This window comes from Cryptomeria japonica, chromosome 7, assembly GCF_030272615.1.
Source record: "Cryptomeria japonica chromosome 7, Sugi_1.0, whole genome shotgun sequence".
Lineage (NCBI taxonomy): Eukaryota > Viridiplantae > Streptophyta > Pinopsida > Cupressales > Cupressaceae > Cryptomeria > Cryptomeria japonica.
The window spans coordinates 312664733-312682735 of record NC_081411.1 but is presented as its reverse complement, the minus strand read 5'-3'; the positions used below and the strand labels follow the sequence as shown (position 1 = coordinate 312682735).

General features: G+C 31.6%; 2 protein-coding genes across 2 annotated transcripts; both read right to left on the bottom strand.

Moving 5' to 3' along the window:
• Window positions 1-4085: 4085 nt before the first annotated feature.
• Window positions 4086-6201, bottom strand: LOC131047262 (putative UPF0481 protein At3g02645). Its single transcript, XM_057981125.2, has 2 exons — window positions 6127-6201; window positions 4086-5603 (listed from the first exon to the last, which is right to left on the bottom strand). Exons 1-2 carry the CDS (start codon window positions 6199-6201, stop codon window positions 4086-4088), a joined length of 1593 nt encoding a protein of 530 aa, XP_057837108.1.
• Window positions 6202-15043: 8842 nt separating this feature from the next.
• Window positions 15044-16325, bottom strand: LOC131047261 (putative UPF0481 protein At3g02645). The gene has a single exon (XM_057981124.2). The coding sequence runs from the start codon at window positions 16220-16222 to the stop codon at window positions 15044-15046; it is 1179 nt and encodes a 392-aa protein (XP_057837107.1). The 5' UTR covers window positions 16223-16325.
• Window positions 16326-18003: the final 1678 nt, after the last annotated feature.

The window sequence follows — 18003 nt, the reverse complement described above, 5'->3', positions numbered from 1 at the left end:
TTGTATGACTAGTGAATTATTAGTTTCAACCAAACATATATAAGGATGTGAATCAACACCCAAATTATAAGGAGGGGTCCATCCATTCTGTTAGGCCCAATAAAAAGTAAACTATGGAATGCCTTGGTATAACAATGCTATACTATTTAATTTTAAAGAAGATGGTCATGATCTTACTTGACAAGGATTGCAATCGTTTGACTACCAATATAACCTATATTATTATTATTTATCTTAAAAAAAAATGATCGTGGATGTCTTCTCGCCATCTAGTGATGTCTATAAAACTTTGTTCAAGCCTTGAGGCTTATTAACAATTTTAATTTTCTGCTACCATATGGAATTTATTTAAAATATAGTCTCATTTACTCAAGGTATATTACCTTCTAGTTTATTCCTTACACTTTTATCATACAATTTTATTCTTCCCATTGCCTTGATTACAAATACTTGGCCCCTCCACTTACTTCTCTATTTGTCTATAATTGCATTCTTGCTAGACATAAATAGGCTTTCTTGTTAAAATGTATGCTCCCACTTCTACATGATTTGTTGGCTCTATTTTTAAAAACTTCTCTTGCACCCAAAAATTTATGACATCAAGTTTCATTAAAAAAATATAAATTTTTTTATAAATAAACTATACAGTTAGTAACTTATTAATTCTATTGCATTTCATGAGGAAAACCTAGAAGTAATGAATTTAAAAAATAATACAATGTTGAAGATATTTTAAAAATATAAATAAAACAATATTCAATGAATGATTCTATTGTGTTGGACTTAATAGATACCACAAAATTATAGATATGTTTTTTAAGGATCATAATCTTATAATGACATAATAGAGAAAAGAAAAATATAACCCACCTCAAGACAATAAGTTAATAGATGCCACAAATTTCACATATATTTTGTAATGATAATATACTTGACAAGTGCATAATACCTAAAAACAAAAACAGAGCTCGCTTAAAAAAAATCTTTGAAACTCTATGAATGATATGAGTGATTTTTTCTTTTGTATTAGATTTAATAGATAGCACAAAATTTCAAATGTATTTTGTAAGGGCAGTATGCTTGACAACAACAACATATCTAAAGGTAAAGTAAATGAAGTGGTATACCAAATAGATGAAATGGCCATAAACAACAGTAATTAGAAGATAAAACTCTTTTGATTAGGAATAATGTTAATAGGTTGGATTCAACTTTATAACTTAGAATGACATAGTTTTAACCTTTCTAGAATATGCATCTTCTTTCTAGAGCCATTAAAGACTCTTACCCTATGTATATATGATGTAACGTTGATGTCTGAGTATGACAAAAGTAGATATTCATTTTAAATTTTGAACAATAGATCTTTTGAATGTATACGATGATGCTTAGAGATATCAAATTTTATGAATAAATATATTTATTGAAAAAATAGAAATATATTATCCATTAATGTTTATAATTTATAAAATAATCAACTTGAATGCTATAAGATAAATTATAATGTGCATTATCTCCAAAGTTTAAAATTTATTGTATTTTTTTTAATTAATGGATAAGTTAGTCAAGTTATGCTTGACAATTTTGAATTAATCTAATAGCAATTGTTAATAGACACGGAGTATATACATTGTGATTGCACGAGCTAACATTGCTTTTCCTATGTCTCTATACTAGTTAAAATGTAACATATTAATTATGATTTAAAGAAAAAAACTATAAATTTAATCCTCTTATTATTATTTTGTGGATTTGGAAGATATTATCAAACCTACTAATAAATTTTAGTTTTACACTTAAATTTTAATAGATAAATATGGGTAATGTGATTATCGCCTTGGCATTTAATAGGTTGAAGTAGCAATATATGAAAAAACAATTTAAGATCTAAATTAATTATTCAGTAATACAAATTAACAAAGAATTTTGCATCAATGCATTAGTAAAGGAAGTGTGAGTAGAATATGAAATATATAAGTTGAATTAGGGTATGTTATTAATTAAACAAGTTCTTTGAATACAATTAAAGATATGCACAATATAAATAAAGATAGTATCAAATATGAAAAGTATTACATTTATGTAAGAGATATTTTAACAAAAAAATTAATACTAAGCATATTGAGTACATTAAATGTTCAAATGTGGGAATCACAAAAATAGTGTCATAACTAAGATCATTCTCTTGCGAAGGTTATATCGTTTGACCAATAGTTATTATTATGATTGTCTTTTACCTTGATAGTATGGTATCATACTAGGGAAAGAATGAAATAGAATCATGTTCAGAGAAGTGGGTCTTATAATAACTATTACAATAGTATTGAATTCAAGACAACCTAGATGAACCATGAAATGCACTACTTAGCCAATGTATTACTAGCAAATTGTTCACTTCAACAAAAACTTTATAAGGATGTGACTCAATGCCCAAATTATAAACAGGGGTGCATCCATTCTGTTAGGCCAAATAAAAGGTAAACAATTAAATTCCTTGGTATGAAAAAACTATACTATATAATTTTCAATAAAATAGTCATGATCATACTTCAACAAAATAATTGTGATCTGACTTCCAATATCACCTCAATTACTATTGTTTATCTTCAACAACAACGACCGCAAATATTTTTTCTCCATCCAATGATAACTATACAACTTTTTGGAAGCCTTGAGGCTAATTAGCACTTTTAATTTCCAGCTACCATATAAAATTTTGTTACAATATAGTCTCGTTTACGGAAGGTACATTACCCTCTTGTCTATTATTTACACTTATGTCCTACAATTCGATTGTTCCTATTGCCTTGATTACGGATACTTGGCCCCTTCACTTATTTTTCTATAAGTCTATAATTTCATTCTCATTAGACATAAATAGGCTTTATTGTGAAAATTTACAATCCTGCTTCTACATGATTGGTTGGCTTAATTTTAAAAACTTCTTTCACACCCAAAAAATTATGACATCAAGTTTCATATAAAAATCTAGAATTTTTTAAAATTAAGCTATACAATTAATAATTTACTAAATCAATCACATTTCATGAGCAAATCTAAAAGGAACAAATTCATAAAATAATACAAAGTTGAAGATTTTTTTTTAAAAACTAAAGCAATATTCTATGAATAATTATATTATGTTGGACTTAATAGATACCCCAAAATTTCAGATATGTTTTCTAAGGATTGTATACATACAATGGCATGAAAACAAAAAACAAATATAACCCACATCAAGACAATACTAATACACATAACAAATTTCAAATGTGTTTTGTAAAGATGGTATACTTGATAATTTCGTAATACCTAAAAACAAAATAGAACTTTCCTAAAAAGTATTCTCTTGGTTTTTATTTTAAATAAGACAATACTCTATAGGGGAGAGGACCCAGTAGTTGTGCACCGTAACTTTGCGCTCCTCAAAACCCTATGTGGAAATTTCATTTATCACTCCCAATTTTTTACAGCAACTTACTTGTCAAGTCCCCTGCATATCAATAAGGTTTCACGGCCACATCATTAAGTATGATGCCAAATCGGCATGCTTTTTGGCAAGGTGTCCAAAACAGCCCCCCAAAAATGTGAGAACAATAGTCATGCAAAAAGAGGCCCTTATATGTGGCATTACATGACTTGTTGCTTTTTACAACTAATGGTATATTTTATAGCAATAACAACTTTAAAGTCACAACTATTAATGTAAAGTATTGTAATTATTAATATATACATACAAAAATTGATATTTTATGTGTCAAACAATAATTTTTATTTGTACTATTATTGAAACAAAAAGTATCAGCAACCCTCACAAGCATTCATACATGCTCAACTATAATGATCTTCCCCTAAATGATATGGGTGATTTTGTTTTATTGGATTCAAATAGTCACCACAAAATTTCAGATCTCTTTCGTGAGGGCAGTATGCTTGACAACGGCAGCATACCTAAAGGCAGAGTTGAACCCGTCTCACAAAACAAAAAAAAATTTGTACCCTGTACGAGTAAATGAAGTGTTATATCAAAGAGAAGAAATGACCGTCAGCAGCGGTAATTACAAGATAAAACTCTTCCGATTGGCTTAGTCCTGCAAAAGATTACTTTGGCTCCACCAACGCTTACAGTCATACACAGAACAAAAAGCCTGGAAGCAAGTCAGAAGCAGAAGTATCCCCGTGGCCAGAACTGTCAAGAGCTGCAATGAACCAAATATGTATTTGTTTACATACTTCTTCGCAGCAACGTTCCATCTGTTGTTATAATGCTTGTTGACGTCCGCTATAACTTGGTCCAAATATTTAACTTGCGTCAATTTGACGCATTTACCCAAGCCGTTCCACAGGCTTGCCACTTTCCCCTCGTCTTCCAGGTGATTGTAGATAATCCCGCTCTTTCTTAGTAGCTGAACATCATTGACTGTGTCGATGATACCGTTCATGAAATCAGTGGAGCGAGTGAAGATCAAATCACCAGGAGACGCGGAAGCTTCGAAAGCCACCAAATTTCTGAGAACTACTTCGGTGTTGGAATCCAACCTCTCTTTGGGAAGATAAAGAGTTGCACTGGTCTGGTCGAAGCGAATTCTGGTAAGATCTCCCTCGGTCGGACGCAGTGTTACTCCTGCTGAGTATAATTCGGAGACCGAGGGAATTTCTAGTTCGTCGCGTGTTGGAGGAGTTTCCACTGAGGAATATGCTCTCTCCTCATCTGTTTCAACATCTTTGCACTTAATTGATAGAGTTTCAAAAGCAGAGACAAGATTCGTGGACAACTGCGTGACCAACTGGACAGGCCTTCCGCTGAAGACACGCTCAGAGAGTGCCGAGAAGACCTGAACAAGACTGGTTTTTAACGACGAGAGAGCCTTCCATAAAGCTTTCAGAGCACGCCTTAAGCAGGTTGATTCCGGCAAAGAGACAATAGAGTAGTATAGCGCCTCCAATATGTGACCCCTCTCCTTTATGTACAGCCTTGAACTATCCCGCTTCCTCAACATAAAAGGCGACAATTCTTGACAGACGAGAGTCACCAGATTGCAGAGCCTTTCTTCCGCGTTATCTTCCGAACCCAACTGCATTTCCAGCAGCTTCTGTAATAGGAACAAAGGTAACTGATTCTCGAGCATCATCAGATCTCTCATAATTGCGTTGTGGGTTGCACTTCTGTGAGTTGTATCTAAAACTCTGGCGAGTCGCTTCACCTCGGACACTTGCGAAGAAATCCGATCCGCTCGTTTGACGTAGTACTGCAAGCAGTCGAGCAGGAACGACGCGTCAAGAGCCATGAGCCATGCAAGGGGTTCCTCCTTGTAGTCAAGAAATTTCTGGTAGCAGTTCCTGATTTGCCAATCGTACTTCTTCACCTCTTCCACTACAGCTTCGAATTTACCGGTTATGGTCTTCTCAAATCTTGGCGCAGTAGCTACTTTGTATCTGTCCATTTCGAACAGTTGGGATCTCCAATGGTGATATGGTCCAATGGAGACGCACTGCGGAATATATGCTTCTGGCTTCACTGCCAACAGCTCGTTGGGAACACTGAAGACGGATACACAAATGTCGTTTTCTTCTTCTTGCTCGTCATGAAATTGCAGGCCTTGCTTGATTTGAATAAGCCAGAGTTCTTGATCCAACTTTACTTAATTTGCTTTCATTAATTCCATGATTCCAAGTGGACAATCGATGAGATATCACAGAAAGCAACTGGACGCGTAGAGGATCGAAAGCTCAAATGTGACAAAACAACTGGGCAGAGGGTCATATATATATAGCTCCATCCTCGGCTCCAGCGAAAGAGCGAATTGAGTTTTGTTAGAAGATAAATTAATTATCTCCTAATACTGTCGGCAAATACCATGCCATCACCAGCTGACCAAGCATTGTCTCTAGCCGCCCAGCGCTGTCTTCAGCGGAGGCACGTTGTTCTCGCCAAGCTTATCCTACCTATTATTATTTATTGTGTATCTGCCTCTAAATAGCACGATTAAGCCTGAATTCCTCAAAGTGCATTTCTATGAATTTCTCCACATCCTTGATTTCTTACATAGTATCAGAACTCTAGTTAGACTTTCTTATCCGATCCATGGTTTCTTCCAAGTTTCAGAGAAATCTCTGTACTTGTACCGAGAGTTTGAAAAGCATTTCTATACCTATATCAAGTGTTTCTGGTCGATATTTGGCACTTTGTGTTGTGTCCATGATTGTACATTTGATACAAAACATGATTTTTTTAATTTTTTTTACTTTTGTAGGTGTAGATACAAATAACAAGGGCAATTAGAGTAAAAAATGTTTTTACTGTTGACATTTTTGTGGCCACCAAATTTCGTGTCACTAACTTATAACCAGTCTTTTCAATGTTAAATAAATTTTACATAATTTAACCTTGAAAATAATTTTATTTTTCTAATACATGTAATATGCATGAGAGAGACTTTAGCTTTCTGTCTGCTATAACACACCTTTATCTTTACCTAGCTATTTATTTATCAGAAAATATTGTACCAAACATACACCTCTCCATTGTAAAATTCTTAATATAAGAAGCACCACTCCATTTGATGAGTCATGTGGTATCTAATAATCTTCATTAGAAGTAATATTGTAAGAAATAAATAAATAATCCTTAATTAGTTTTAATCAATTTTATACACTAGAATCTCATAGTTTTTTCTTATTTCTGAATAGTTTAAACTATTATTTTCGAGATTTAAATTTTTCCACTCTTTAGGCTCTTTAAAGTACCCCTATTGTCATACCCCTATTTGACATTGAACATAGACACAAAATGATCATTTTTGTTTGTTTCTTGTTAGGTAACTCATCTACATGTGCTTACATGCTGATGTGGCATTTCTTATCGTGTGTGCTTGTGGGTGTCATATATAACGTCACCACAAGTCAAGGTGATGAAAAAATATGAGTTTCTATTTCTCCTGATCCACCATTTCTTACGTGGCATTGGACCACTGGTTAGATTTTCTCCTCCGATCCTCGATTTCTTTCAAGTTTCAGAGAAATTTCTGAACTTCTACCGAGAGTTTGAAAATCATTTATATATGTACAACATCGCATGATAAATACTTGTTACCCTCAGATGGTACTGCAGATGGTGGGAGAGGGCCCTCTGATATTTCAAGATGACAGATGTAACCTAGTTTTACGAGTCTTATTGTTGGGCTAAAGAGGTGAGTTTTTAAAGTCTAAACAAATATGTAAGTAGTAACATAAATCAGTAGATTTCAGACGATTGTAGGATGACACATGTAACTTAGTTTTACGAGTCTTATTCTACGGCTTAAGAGGTAAGATTTTGAAACCTTTACAAACATGAAATGCATATTCACGTTGAACAAAATTGTCCGAAGCTTTAGGTCGAAGGATGTGGAAGATTAATAAAAAAATAATTTGAAAGTGAAAATGTCAATGATGCTAATATTTTATTTTTAGCTTCATTATTTTCAGTTAATGTCTTCACTAACAAATATTTACATTTGCACTAGTGTAATCACATTAAGGGATTTAGTGTTATACACATCAAATAAATATATTAAAAAGAAAAACAATAAGCAAATAGTAATTAAATAAACTATTTTTTAATAGTAAAAATATAATTTTAAATTAAAAAATAAATAATGTAATTTTTTTTTTCAAATAATTTTATTATAAATATTTTTTCTTTAATGCATGTGGTATCAAGGGATGTGTCGTACTAACATCATGTTGTTACTATAATATATAGGTGGGTTACTTGATTTCTATAGTATAAAAAAATATAAAAAATGGAAATTGCCAAAATAAATTGTTTATAAAAATTAATACATATGCTTCCTAAACAAAATATTTCTAATAATTTTTCATCAATTAACGCCTATTCTACATAATGATATGTAGCTATGGAATCCCTTTTATGTCATCTTTTCTAGCAGCACACTAATTTTCTTTCCATTATCTAAATTTGTACAATGCTAAAACTGGAAAATCTAATTATGAACCCCACAAAATGTCCAACCATAAACAAACAAGACTAATAACTATTCCAACACCATATCAAGAGAACTCTCATAAATATTCCAACACCATCCCAAGAGAACACTACCTTAAAAATACATAAACTTGAAATAAACAAACAAAATCACAAAAATGTATTCAAGACATGCTTGATTCTCTTATTTTCCTATCTACCAAGATGTCTATATGATAATAGATTTCTCCTAGACTTGAAAATGTACAATAAGCTATGGAAGAATGGAATTGGTTGTTTCATGAAAGTAATTAGAAAAGTGATGATTGCTATGGCTCTCAAAAGACTAATTATGCAAAAGATTTCAAAATAGCATTACGACTTTCAATTTTCCAAGAAGTGAGAGGTGGCTGAAAAGTGAGGAGGAGCAAGGCTTTATAGGCATCCTCATGAGTGCTTTCAAGATTTGGTAAGAATGTGGGATAAAAGAGTGGTATGGAGGTAAAGCATTGTTTATCCCACATTTGTCGAGTTGATGTGATTGGGAGAATTAAGGGGATACATAGAGGATGAGTTTGTGATATGGTGAAGATTAGGTATTCATTTAAGATGGATTTATGTAGAAGGATTTTAATGAATTAGATAAATTAATGAATTAATACATAAAGTATTAAGGAATTTATTTTAAAGATAATAATATATGTTTAAGTAAATAGAAGAATTATGATAATATATGAGGATAATTTAATAATAATAGAAGAATTATGATAGTTATGAGGACATTTTTATGTGTCTACAAGAGTTACATTTAAAATTAGTCCTATTGCTACTCATTGTCAATTCTCTACTTATTGTTTAAGTTTGCATTTGTTTTGGAATTATGTCAAAATATATATTCAAACTATTATATTGATCTACCTCCAAATTTTAGTTTGACACTTACAAAACTAATTTTTTTTTACACATCAAGTTATAATTTAACAAACATATAATAACATCCTTGTTAAATAATTTCATTTCATCTCAAAAAATATATGATTTTAAATGACTAGAATTTAATTAGATGAGTGTGTTTAGGAAAATCTCAAGTGATATATTAAATGAAAAATTTCTTTTGAGTTGGTGGAGTTTTTTTCAAGGTAAAATTATCATAATGTTTATAAACATTATTTATGGTAGAAACTTTTATTCAATATTTGCCTATTATGTCACTAATTCATATTGAAATTATAATAACTCAAATTAAATTTTTAAGACAAAAACTCTATTGTAATTTAGCTAAATCTCCAAAATTTCTTTTATTATTTAGAAAGTATTTTTCTTTTTAAATTGAACAATCAATGCATTTGATTTATGCTCAAAACTCTAAATATTCTTGAAATGCTCAATGAATTTAATAATACTATACTATGAAGAATATGTTGTTGATAATGTCTCCTTGTATATTAGAGGAAATAGAAATAGAAATGCAGCTACAAATATACTCCATTGATGAGCATTATGACAAAATTGATTACATTATAAGCTCAACAAATAGCTAAGGCTCACAGAGACTAGAATGTAGAGGTTGTTGCCATGTAGAAATGAAGGATGTAAAATGCAATAAATAACTATGAATAAAATACATACTAATTAAGTTATTTATATCACAAATAAATTATTTTCCTAAAGCCCTAGGAAAATATCAACTACCAGTCAAAAAATAGAAAAAGTTAACAAACAAAAAAAAAAAAAATTCATAAAGAAATAACATAAAACCATAAGTTAAGTTTTCTCATGAGATTTTAAAATATCAATTTAATTGTAAATGATGGTAGTGAAAATATTAGTCTTTGTCTTCTATAAGGGAGGGAGTGATGATATTAAAATGCATTAATTGTTTTCTCATCAGATCTTAAAATATCAATTTAATTGTAAATGATGGTCGTGAAAATATTAGTCTTTGTCTTCTATAAGGGAGGGAGTGATGATATTAAAATGCATCAATTCTTGTCCTATATGTACATGAAATGTTTTTTAAGCTCTAATTAGAAGGAATATATGCTAGAAGAACAAAATATAATAATTCTGCAAATGACCATTACCCATAATAGAGGATGGTCTCCTATCCTATGGATTTAATTCGGACTATTTATTTATAAATACAAAGATTGGATTTCATTAATTCTTGGCCCATCTTTAGGCAAATCGTTAGGTAATATATGATAGAAGAATAAAACATATTAATTCCACAAATGATCAGTGCCTATAATAGAGAATGACCTCTTGGTTTGTTCCTATGATTAGATATATTTATTGTAGAAACAAAGGGACTTATTTGTAGCTACCCACTACACATAAAATATAGTCCAATAAAAATTTATCTATAAATGAAATAGATCCTATTTGATTAGATATATTTATTGTAGAAACAAAGGGACTTATTTATAGCTACCCACTACACATAAAATACAGTCCAATAAAAAATTGTCTATACATGAAATAGATCCTATTGAACCAAACGATCAAGATGAAAGCACCCAATAAACATTTCTTTCTTAAATATGCATACAATGGAGCCCAAGTCAATACAATGATTCTAGAATGGGGCTTATATTTCTAGAAGTTTCTAAATATTCTTTTAATATTATTTCTAATTGTTTCTATGAATTCTTACACATTCAATACTACTCCTACCATTTTATTAAGAAGTTTATCCCAAAGTTTTAAACTTTCCTATTGTATCCTTCCCTCTTAATGACACTTTTGTTTTGTAGGTCTCTTTACTTATTGATTTGAAAAAAAGGAATTAATTTGGGATTGTAATAGGTCTATACAAAATTTCAAAAGAGTTCAACCTTATAATATTTGGAGATAATCTTAGCAATATAGACAAAGATGTTACAAAAGAAGCATTGGGCTTAAATGGAAAAGGATGAATAATAAAAATTAGTAATATATCTGACAAATAAATAACAATATCACCTAGCCTTTAGATGTGTACAAATTTATATTATATTTAATAAAATGAATCTGCAAGACAATGCAACTTTAGCTACAAAATAACATAGCAGATGGGTTCTCTTTCTTTTCCATGAAATCTTTTGCCACTTGCTATCCTCCAAAAGGACTTTTCATCTAAGAGGGCCTATTTGGTATTAGGTCTAATAAACTATTATCCAAAAACTAAGGAGGACATATAGCTTACACAATTCTAGAGCTACAAATTAAATCCAAACTATGATTAGTAACTTTTAGTCCTTAGGATTAAAATTGATGTAAAATAAAGTTTCTACAACTATTTGAGAATTTTTTTTTACTAGGAATTGCACATCCAAGTATTAGTTACACTAAGGATTTTAGGAATCTTTTTTTATACAAACAACTAATTATTCACACTTTATAAGGATAGCCCATTCAGTAGACCCAAAAAAATTAGCAATATAGAGATGTCGAAAGTTAATCCTTATGTATAAAACAAAAAATAGTTAGCTTTTTAGAATAGTTTCAAATGTGTGATTTGTTCAATTATAAATTATCATTATCATCCCATTGAAAAATCATGGTGTATGGGTAATAGGTGGTACTCCTAATATCATTTATATTTTCCAATTCCTCCTCATTATAATAGGGAAACTCACAAATCCAGTGGACATGTAGTGAGATTGTTATGCAACACTTATCGAGTACAATATATAGAAACTAAAATTTATACATCAATACATAATAGTTTCATCAAAATAAATAAATAGGGGACATATGCCTACTGCTACCAATGATATAAAAAAACATAATTGTTCTAGAATAAAATAAAACACAACAAAAATTCTCTAGATGTGTATAAATTTATAAACACAAAATAAAAACTCATTGAAACCATTGCAAGCATCTGACCTCTAAATTTTACACAAATTATGTCACGGAGTCATTTGTTCTAAAAGAAAAATACAAGAATGTCTACTAAGTTCATCATTGCCATTACTCAAACTAGAGTGTAATAAATGGGAGTTACAATGGAATTTATATAAAAGAAAAATGGCCATTTCTAGTCTTAATGTAAGCATTAAGAAAATTTTGATTTTTTTATGAATACTAGCTCCATCATTAATGTTAGCATAAAGAAACCTTTACTTGTCATCATACTTGCATGCATAATACTAACATTAAAAAATCTCTTTTAAATTTTCCTCCTAATTCATCAATTTATTTATTTTCAAAAAATTTCTCCAAAACCTTGGAAAATATCAGCTACTAATTAAAAAAATGGCAAATGTTAATAGAAAATGGTTTGAACAAATAAATAACATAAAACCATAGGTTAAATAATATCACAACATTTTCAGGCAGCAATTTAATTATAAATTATTGTGGATGAAAACATTAGTGTTCGCCTTATATAAGGAAGGGACTAATAATCAACTTGAATTCTATAAGATGAATCATTATGTGCATCATCTCCAATTTTTTTAGTTTTATTAAAATTTATTTAAAATCAATGAATAAGTAAGTAAACTTCATGCTTGACAAACATGAATTAAAGCTATGAGATTCCCACAATCCATTTTGTATTCTAATGTATTTTTTTGGATTCCATTGTGTGTATTTTTTTCCCATCAACGTTTTGAATCACACTCCATGATTCATCATTAGGATGAAAATAATTCTACAAACATGAAAGATGTTGAGATGCATATTTGAGACAGAATATAAAGAGGAGTGGGGTAGGGGGGGCACGAGGAACAAGGAAAAAGGAAAAGAAAAAAGACCACCTAAAAGGATGGGTGACCAAAAAAACCCCTAAGAATAACCACCCAAAGAAAAGAAAAAGGAAAGCCAAGCAACACAAACAAACCACTTAAAAACAAAAAAGAACAAAAGAAAATAAATCAAAATAAAGAATATGAATTAATCTAATAGCAATTGTTAGTTGACTAAAGTATATACATAGTGATTGTATGATTTAACATTATTTGTACTACCTTTATAATAGGAAAATGTAACAAATTAATCATTATTTATATAAAAATATTATCAATTTAATCCCTTTTTAAAAAAAGGTGAATTTGGAAGACATTATCATATCTAACTGTATTGGATAAATAAATTGGGTAAAGTGATTATTGCCTTGTCATTTAATAGGTTGAAGTACAAATATATGTAAAAATAGTTTAAGACCTAAATTAATTATTGAGCAATATAAATTAAGAAAGAATTTTGCATAATTAAATCATTAAAGGAAGTGTTAGTAACACATAGAAAATGATAAGTGAAATTATGGTATGTTGTTAATTAAATAAGGTTTTGAATATGATTAATGATACTTGATGTGAAATAAGATTTTATCAAATATGATAAGTATCACATTTATATCAAATATTATTTAACAATATGTATAATACTAGGCATATTTAGTACATTCAATGTCCAAATACAAGAATCACAAAACTAGTGCTATAACTAAGATTCGTATCTCCAAAGGGCTATATCCTTTTATCTATAGTAATTCATGTAATCGTAAGTTTTCATCTAATTCAAAGGTGATATTTGTTGTAGTTTGAGTCCACACTGAATATACTTCTTTAGTTTTTTGAATTGTTGCATCTAGAAGTGAATATTTATAATCATGATTGGCTTTGAACTTGATAGTATGGTATCATACAAAGAGAAGGAAAATAAGTTAGAACCATATTTAGAGAAGTGGATATTACAATAACTATTAGAATGGTATTAAATTCAAGACAATCCAGATTAATAGAACCCCGCTACTTAGACAATGTATGACTATCGAATTGCTAGCTTCAATTAAACCTATATAAGAATGTGAATCAACACCCAAATTATAAGGAGGAATCCGTCCATTCTACTTGGTACATGAAAGTTTAAAAAATGGAATAGCTTGGTATAACAATGCTATATTATTTAACTTTAAATAAGGTGGCATGATCTTACATCAACAAGGATGACCATCATTTGACTACAGATACCACCTAGGTCAATATTGTTTATCTTCAACAACATTGATTGTTGAGGTTTACTCATTATCTAATGGTTTTTATACAACTTTGTTGAAACCTTGAGGTTGATTACCAATTTTAATTTCCTCCTATCATATTAAATTTCTTTATAATATAGTCTCATTTACTCAAGGTACATTATCATCTAGTTTAGTCTTTAAACTTTTATCCTACAATTTAATTGTTTCTATTGGCTTGATTATGAGTACTTTTCCCCTCCATTTCCTTCTCTATACATCTATAGTTGCATTCTCACAAAAAATAAATAGGCTTTTCTTGTGCAAATGTACACTCCTACTACATTATTGGTTGGTTCCCTCTTAAAAAAATTCTTGCACACCTAAATTTTTTTGAAGGCATAAAGTTTCATATCAAAATATAGAAATTATAATTAGAACATCAATTGACTAAATTATACAATTGATAACTTACAAAATTTATTACATTGCATGAAGAAAATCTAGAACCAATGAACTTCAAACAATACAAACATAAAGATATATTTTTTAAGAATAAAACAAATATTCTATGAATGAATTTAGTTTGTTAGATTTAATAGACACCACAAAATGTCAGCCAGCCTTAAACCACACATGCTAAGCAATATATTAAGCTTAGAGAATGTTAGTCAACTTTACGCTTTTAACACTTTTAAGCCTAGAAGTGTATTTGTAGTGTGACCACACACCTTAAGCAACATATTAAGCCTAGAAAATGTAGTCAACTATGAATGTTCAACACTTCTAAATCTAGAAGTGTAAGCTTAATGTGTGTGACTTAAGTCAATCGCAAAATGTTAAATGTGTTTTGTATTGATTGTAAACTTGACAACAACAAGAAAAAGAACCCACTGTTTTGATTTTTTTTTAAAATAAGAGAATGCTTTATAAATGATTTTATTGTCTTAGATTCAATAGACACCACAAAATTTCAAATGTGTTTTGTAAGGGTAGCATACTTTGACAACGACAGCTTCAAAGAGACAAAAACTTTTGTACCCTGTGAAAGTAAATGAAGTGGTATATCAAGGAGAAGAAATGGGCGTCAGCATCGGTAATTGGAAGATAAAATACTTCCGACAGGCTTAGTCCTGCAAAATATTACTGTCGCTCCACCAACGCTTACAGTCATACACAGAACAAAAAGCCTGGAAGCAAGTCAGAAGCAGAAGTATCCTCGCGGCCAACACAGTGAGGAGCTGCCATGAACGAAATATGTATTTGTTTACATACTTCTTCGCAGCTACGCTCCATCTGTTATTATAATGCCTGTTCACATCCGCTATAACTTGGTCCAAATATTTAACTCGCGTCAATTGGACGCATTTACCCATGCCGTTCCACAGGCTTGCGACTTTTCCGTCGTCTGCCAGGTGATTGTAGATAATACCGCTCTTTCGCAGCAGCCGAACATCTTCGACTGTGTCGATGATGCCGTTCATGAAATCAGCGTAGCGAGTGAAGATCAGAGCGCCAGGAGCCACCGAAGTTTCGAAAGCCAGCAGATTTCTGAGAACTACTTCTGTGCTGGAATCCAACCTCAATTTGGGAAGATAAAGAGTTGCACTGGTCTTGTCGAAGCGAATTGTGGTAAGGTCTCCGTCAGTTGGACGGAATGTTACTCCTGCTGAGTATAATTCGGCGACCGAGGGAATTTCTAGTTCGTCACATGTTGGAGGAATTTCCACTGTGGAATATCCTCTCTCCTCATCTGTTTCCTCATCATTTTCATCTTTGCGCTTAATGGATAGAGTTTCAAAAGCAGAGACAAGATTCGTGGACAACTGCGTCACCAACTGGACAGGCCTCCCTTTTAAGACACGCTCAGAGAGTGCCGACAAGAGTTGAGCAAGACTGATTTTTAACGAGGAGAGAACGTTCCATAAAGCTTTCAGAGCACGCGTTATGCAGGTTGAGTCCGGCAAAGAGACATTCTCGTCATCATTCTTCTTAGAAATGGTATCGTCCATTGCTGCTGCAGGGACAATAGAGTAGTATAGCACCTCCAATATGTGACCCCTCTCTTTTATGCACAGCCTTGAACTATCCCGCATCTTCAACATAAATGGCGACCATTCTTGACAGACGAGACTCACCAGATTGGAAAGCCTTTCTTCCGCCTTATCTTGAGAACCCAACTGCATTTCTAGCAGCTTCTGCACGAGGAACAAAGGTAACTGATTCTCGAGCATCATCAGATCTCTCATAATTGAATTATGGGTTGCACTTCTGCGAGTTCTATCTAAAACTCTGCCTAATCGCATCACCTGGGATGACTATTGCGAAGAAGTGCGATCCGCTCGTTTGACGTAGAACTGCATGCACTCGAGCACGAACGACGCGTCTAGAGCCATGAGCCATGCAAGGACTTCCTCCCTGTAGTCAAGAAATTTCTGGTAGCAGTTCCTGATTTGCCAGTCGTACTTCTTCATCTCTTCCACTACAGCTTCGAACTTACCGGTTATCGTCCTCTCAAATCTTTTCGCAGCAGCTATTTTGTATCTCTCCATTTCGAACAGTTGGGACCTCCAATGGTGATAAGGTCCAATGGAGACGCACTGCGGAATATATGCTTCTGGCGTTACTGTCAACAGCTCCTTGGGCACACCAAAAACGGATACACATAACTCCTTTTCTTCTTCTTCCTCATCCTGAAATTGCAGGCCTTCCTTGATTTGAATAAGCCAGAGATGTTGATCCAACTTTACTTCATCTGCTTTCATTAATTCCATGATTCCAAGAGCACACACAGGGGATTAAAAATAGAGGATCGAAAGCTTAAATGTGGGAAACAGCTGGGCAGATGGTCATATATATAGCTTCATCCTCGGTTCCAGCGTATGAGCAAATTTATTTCACAGAAATTTCTGTACTTCCTAGGAGAATTTGACAAGCATTTCTATACCTAAAGCTTCACATGATAAACGCTTTACGCTCAGATGATACTGCAGATTTCAGAGGAATTGCAAGATGACACTTGTAACATAGATTTATGAGTCTTATTCTGCGGCTTAAGAGGTCAGAATTTTAAGTCTAAACATTCCCTACCTTTACAATCATTCTACTTTTAAGTAGCTCTTTTTTATCAAGGTGAACTACACAGTCACGTTGAACACGATTGCCCTACGTTTTAGGATGATAATCTAAAAATGGATTGAGAGAGATCATCAGACTCCAGATCATCACACCTGCTGTTACATAAATAAATAGCTTTTCAATTTATTGACTTCATAATAGACACGACAAAACAACACCCTCGAAATAAACGTTGTTGATATGGATTTCGATTTCGTAGAGCACATGATTTAAAAATGTGGAAGTTAATTGAGTTTGGCATATGCCGGGTCAGATTTGCTCTTTACTCCCTTTAACTAATCTGCACTTTACGCATCCCAAAATTTGACCTCCTTTTGGTGGACATCTCTTGCATTTGACGTTCATATTAGGTAGTTCATCGTAGACTTTTGCCAAGCAATAATATATTGCCTTCCAATTATTTTTTAGTTTTATTAGTACAACGGATGAAAACAATATGTTGACTATTTTAATTATTTTACGGTTTAATAATTCCAGTGAAGAAAAATGAAACACCATCTTTTCTTTTAATAGATATCAAGAGTCATTGATTATAGTACTTAACATTGATCATTAATAGAAATAATTTGTATTCATTTGTAAGTATGTAAAAAGTTTCAAAAAATGATGTCTAATGTTGTCAATTTAAGAATATCATTGTAAAATATTTTATTAGTAAAAGGTTGAGACAAAAAATAAATATTATTCTAAATATCAAACAAAACAATTGTGTCCAACATTAGTCATAGTTCAATCATAGTAAAAATCAAACACACAAATCCAACAAAATCATAGTAAGGAAAAAAATCATTCTTGCCTTCATAACTAGCTAAAATAGTGTTGAAATTTGAATAAAACAATCAAACTATTGATCCAACAACTTAACAAATCTATGATAAAATAATTGATAGCTTGAACTAAGCATACAAAGACATGCACTAATTAACACATAAACAATAAATATACTCAC

What these genes read in the sequence shown, in the direction of transcription:
- LOC131047262 (XM_057981125.2), bottom strand. Translation starts at nt 6,201, where the DNA reads ATGGACACAACACAAAGTGCCAAATATCGACCAGAAACACTTGATATA. An exon ending in AAATGCTTTTCAAACTCTCG is followed by an intron (nt 5,604 to 6,126) that starts GTACAAGTACAG and finishes ATTCAAATCAAG; the next exon opens with CAAGGCCTGCAATTTCATGA.
- LOC131047261 (XM_057981124.2), bottom strand. Translation starts at nt 16,222, where the DNA reads ATGCGATTAGGCAGAGTTTTAGATAGAACTCGCAGAAGTGCAACCCAT.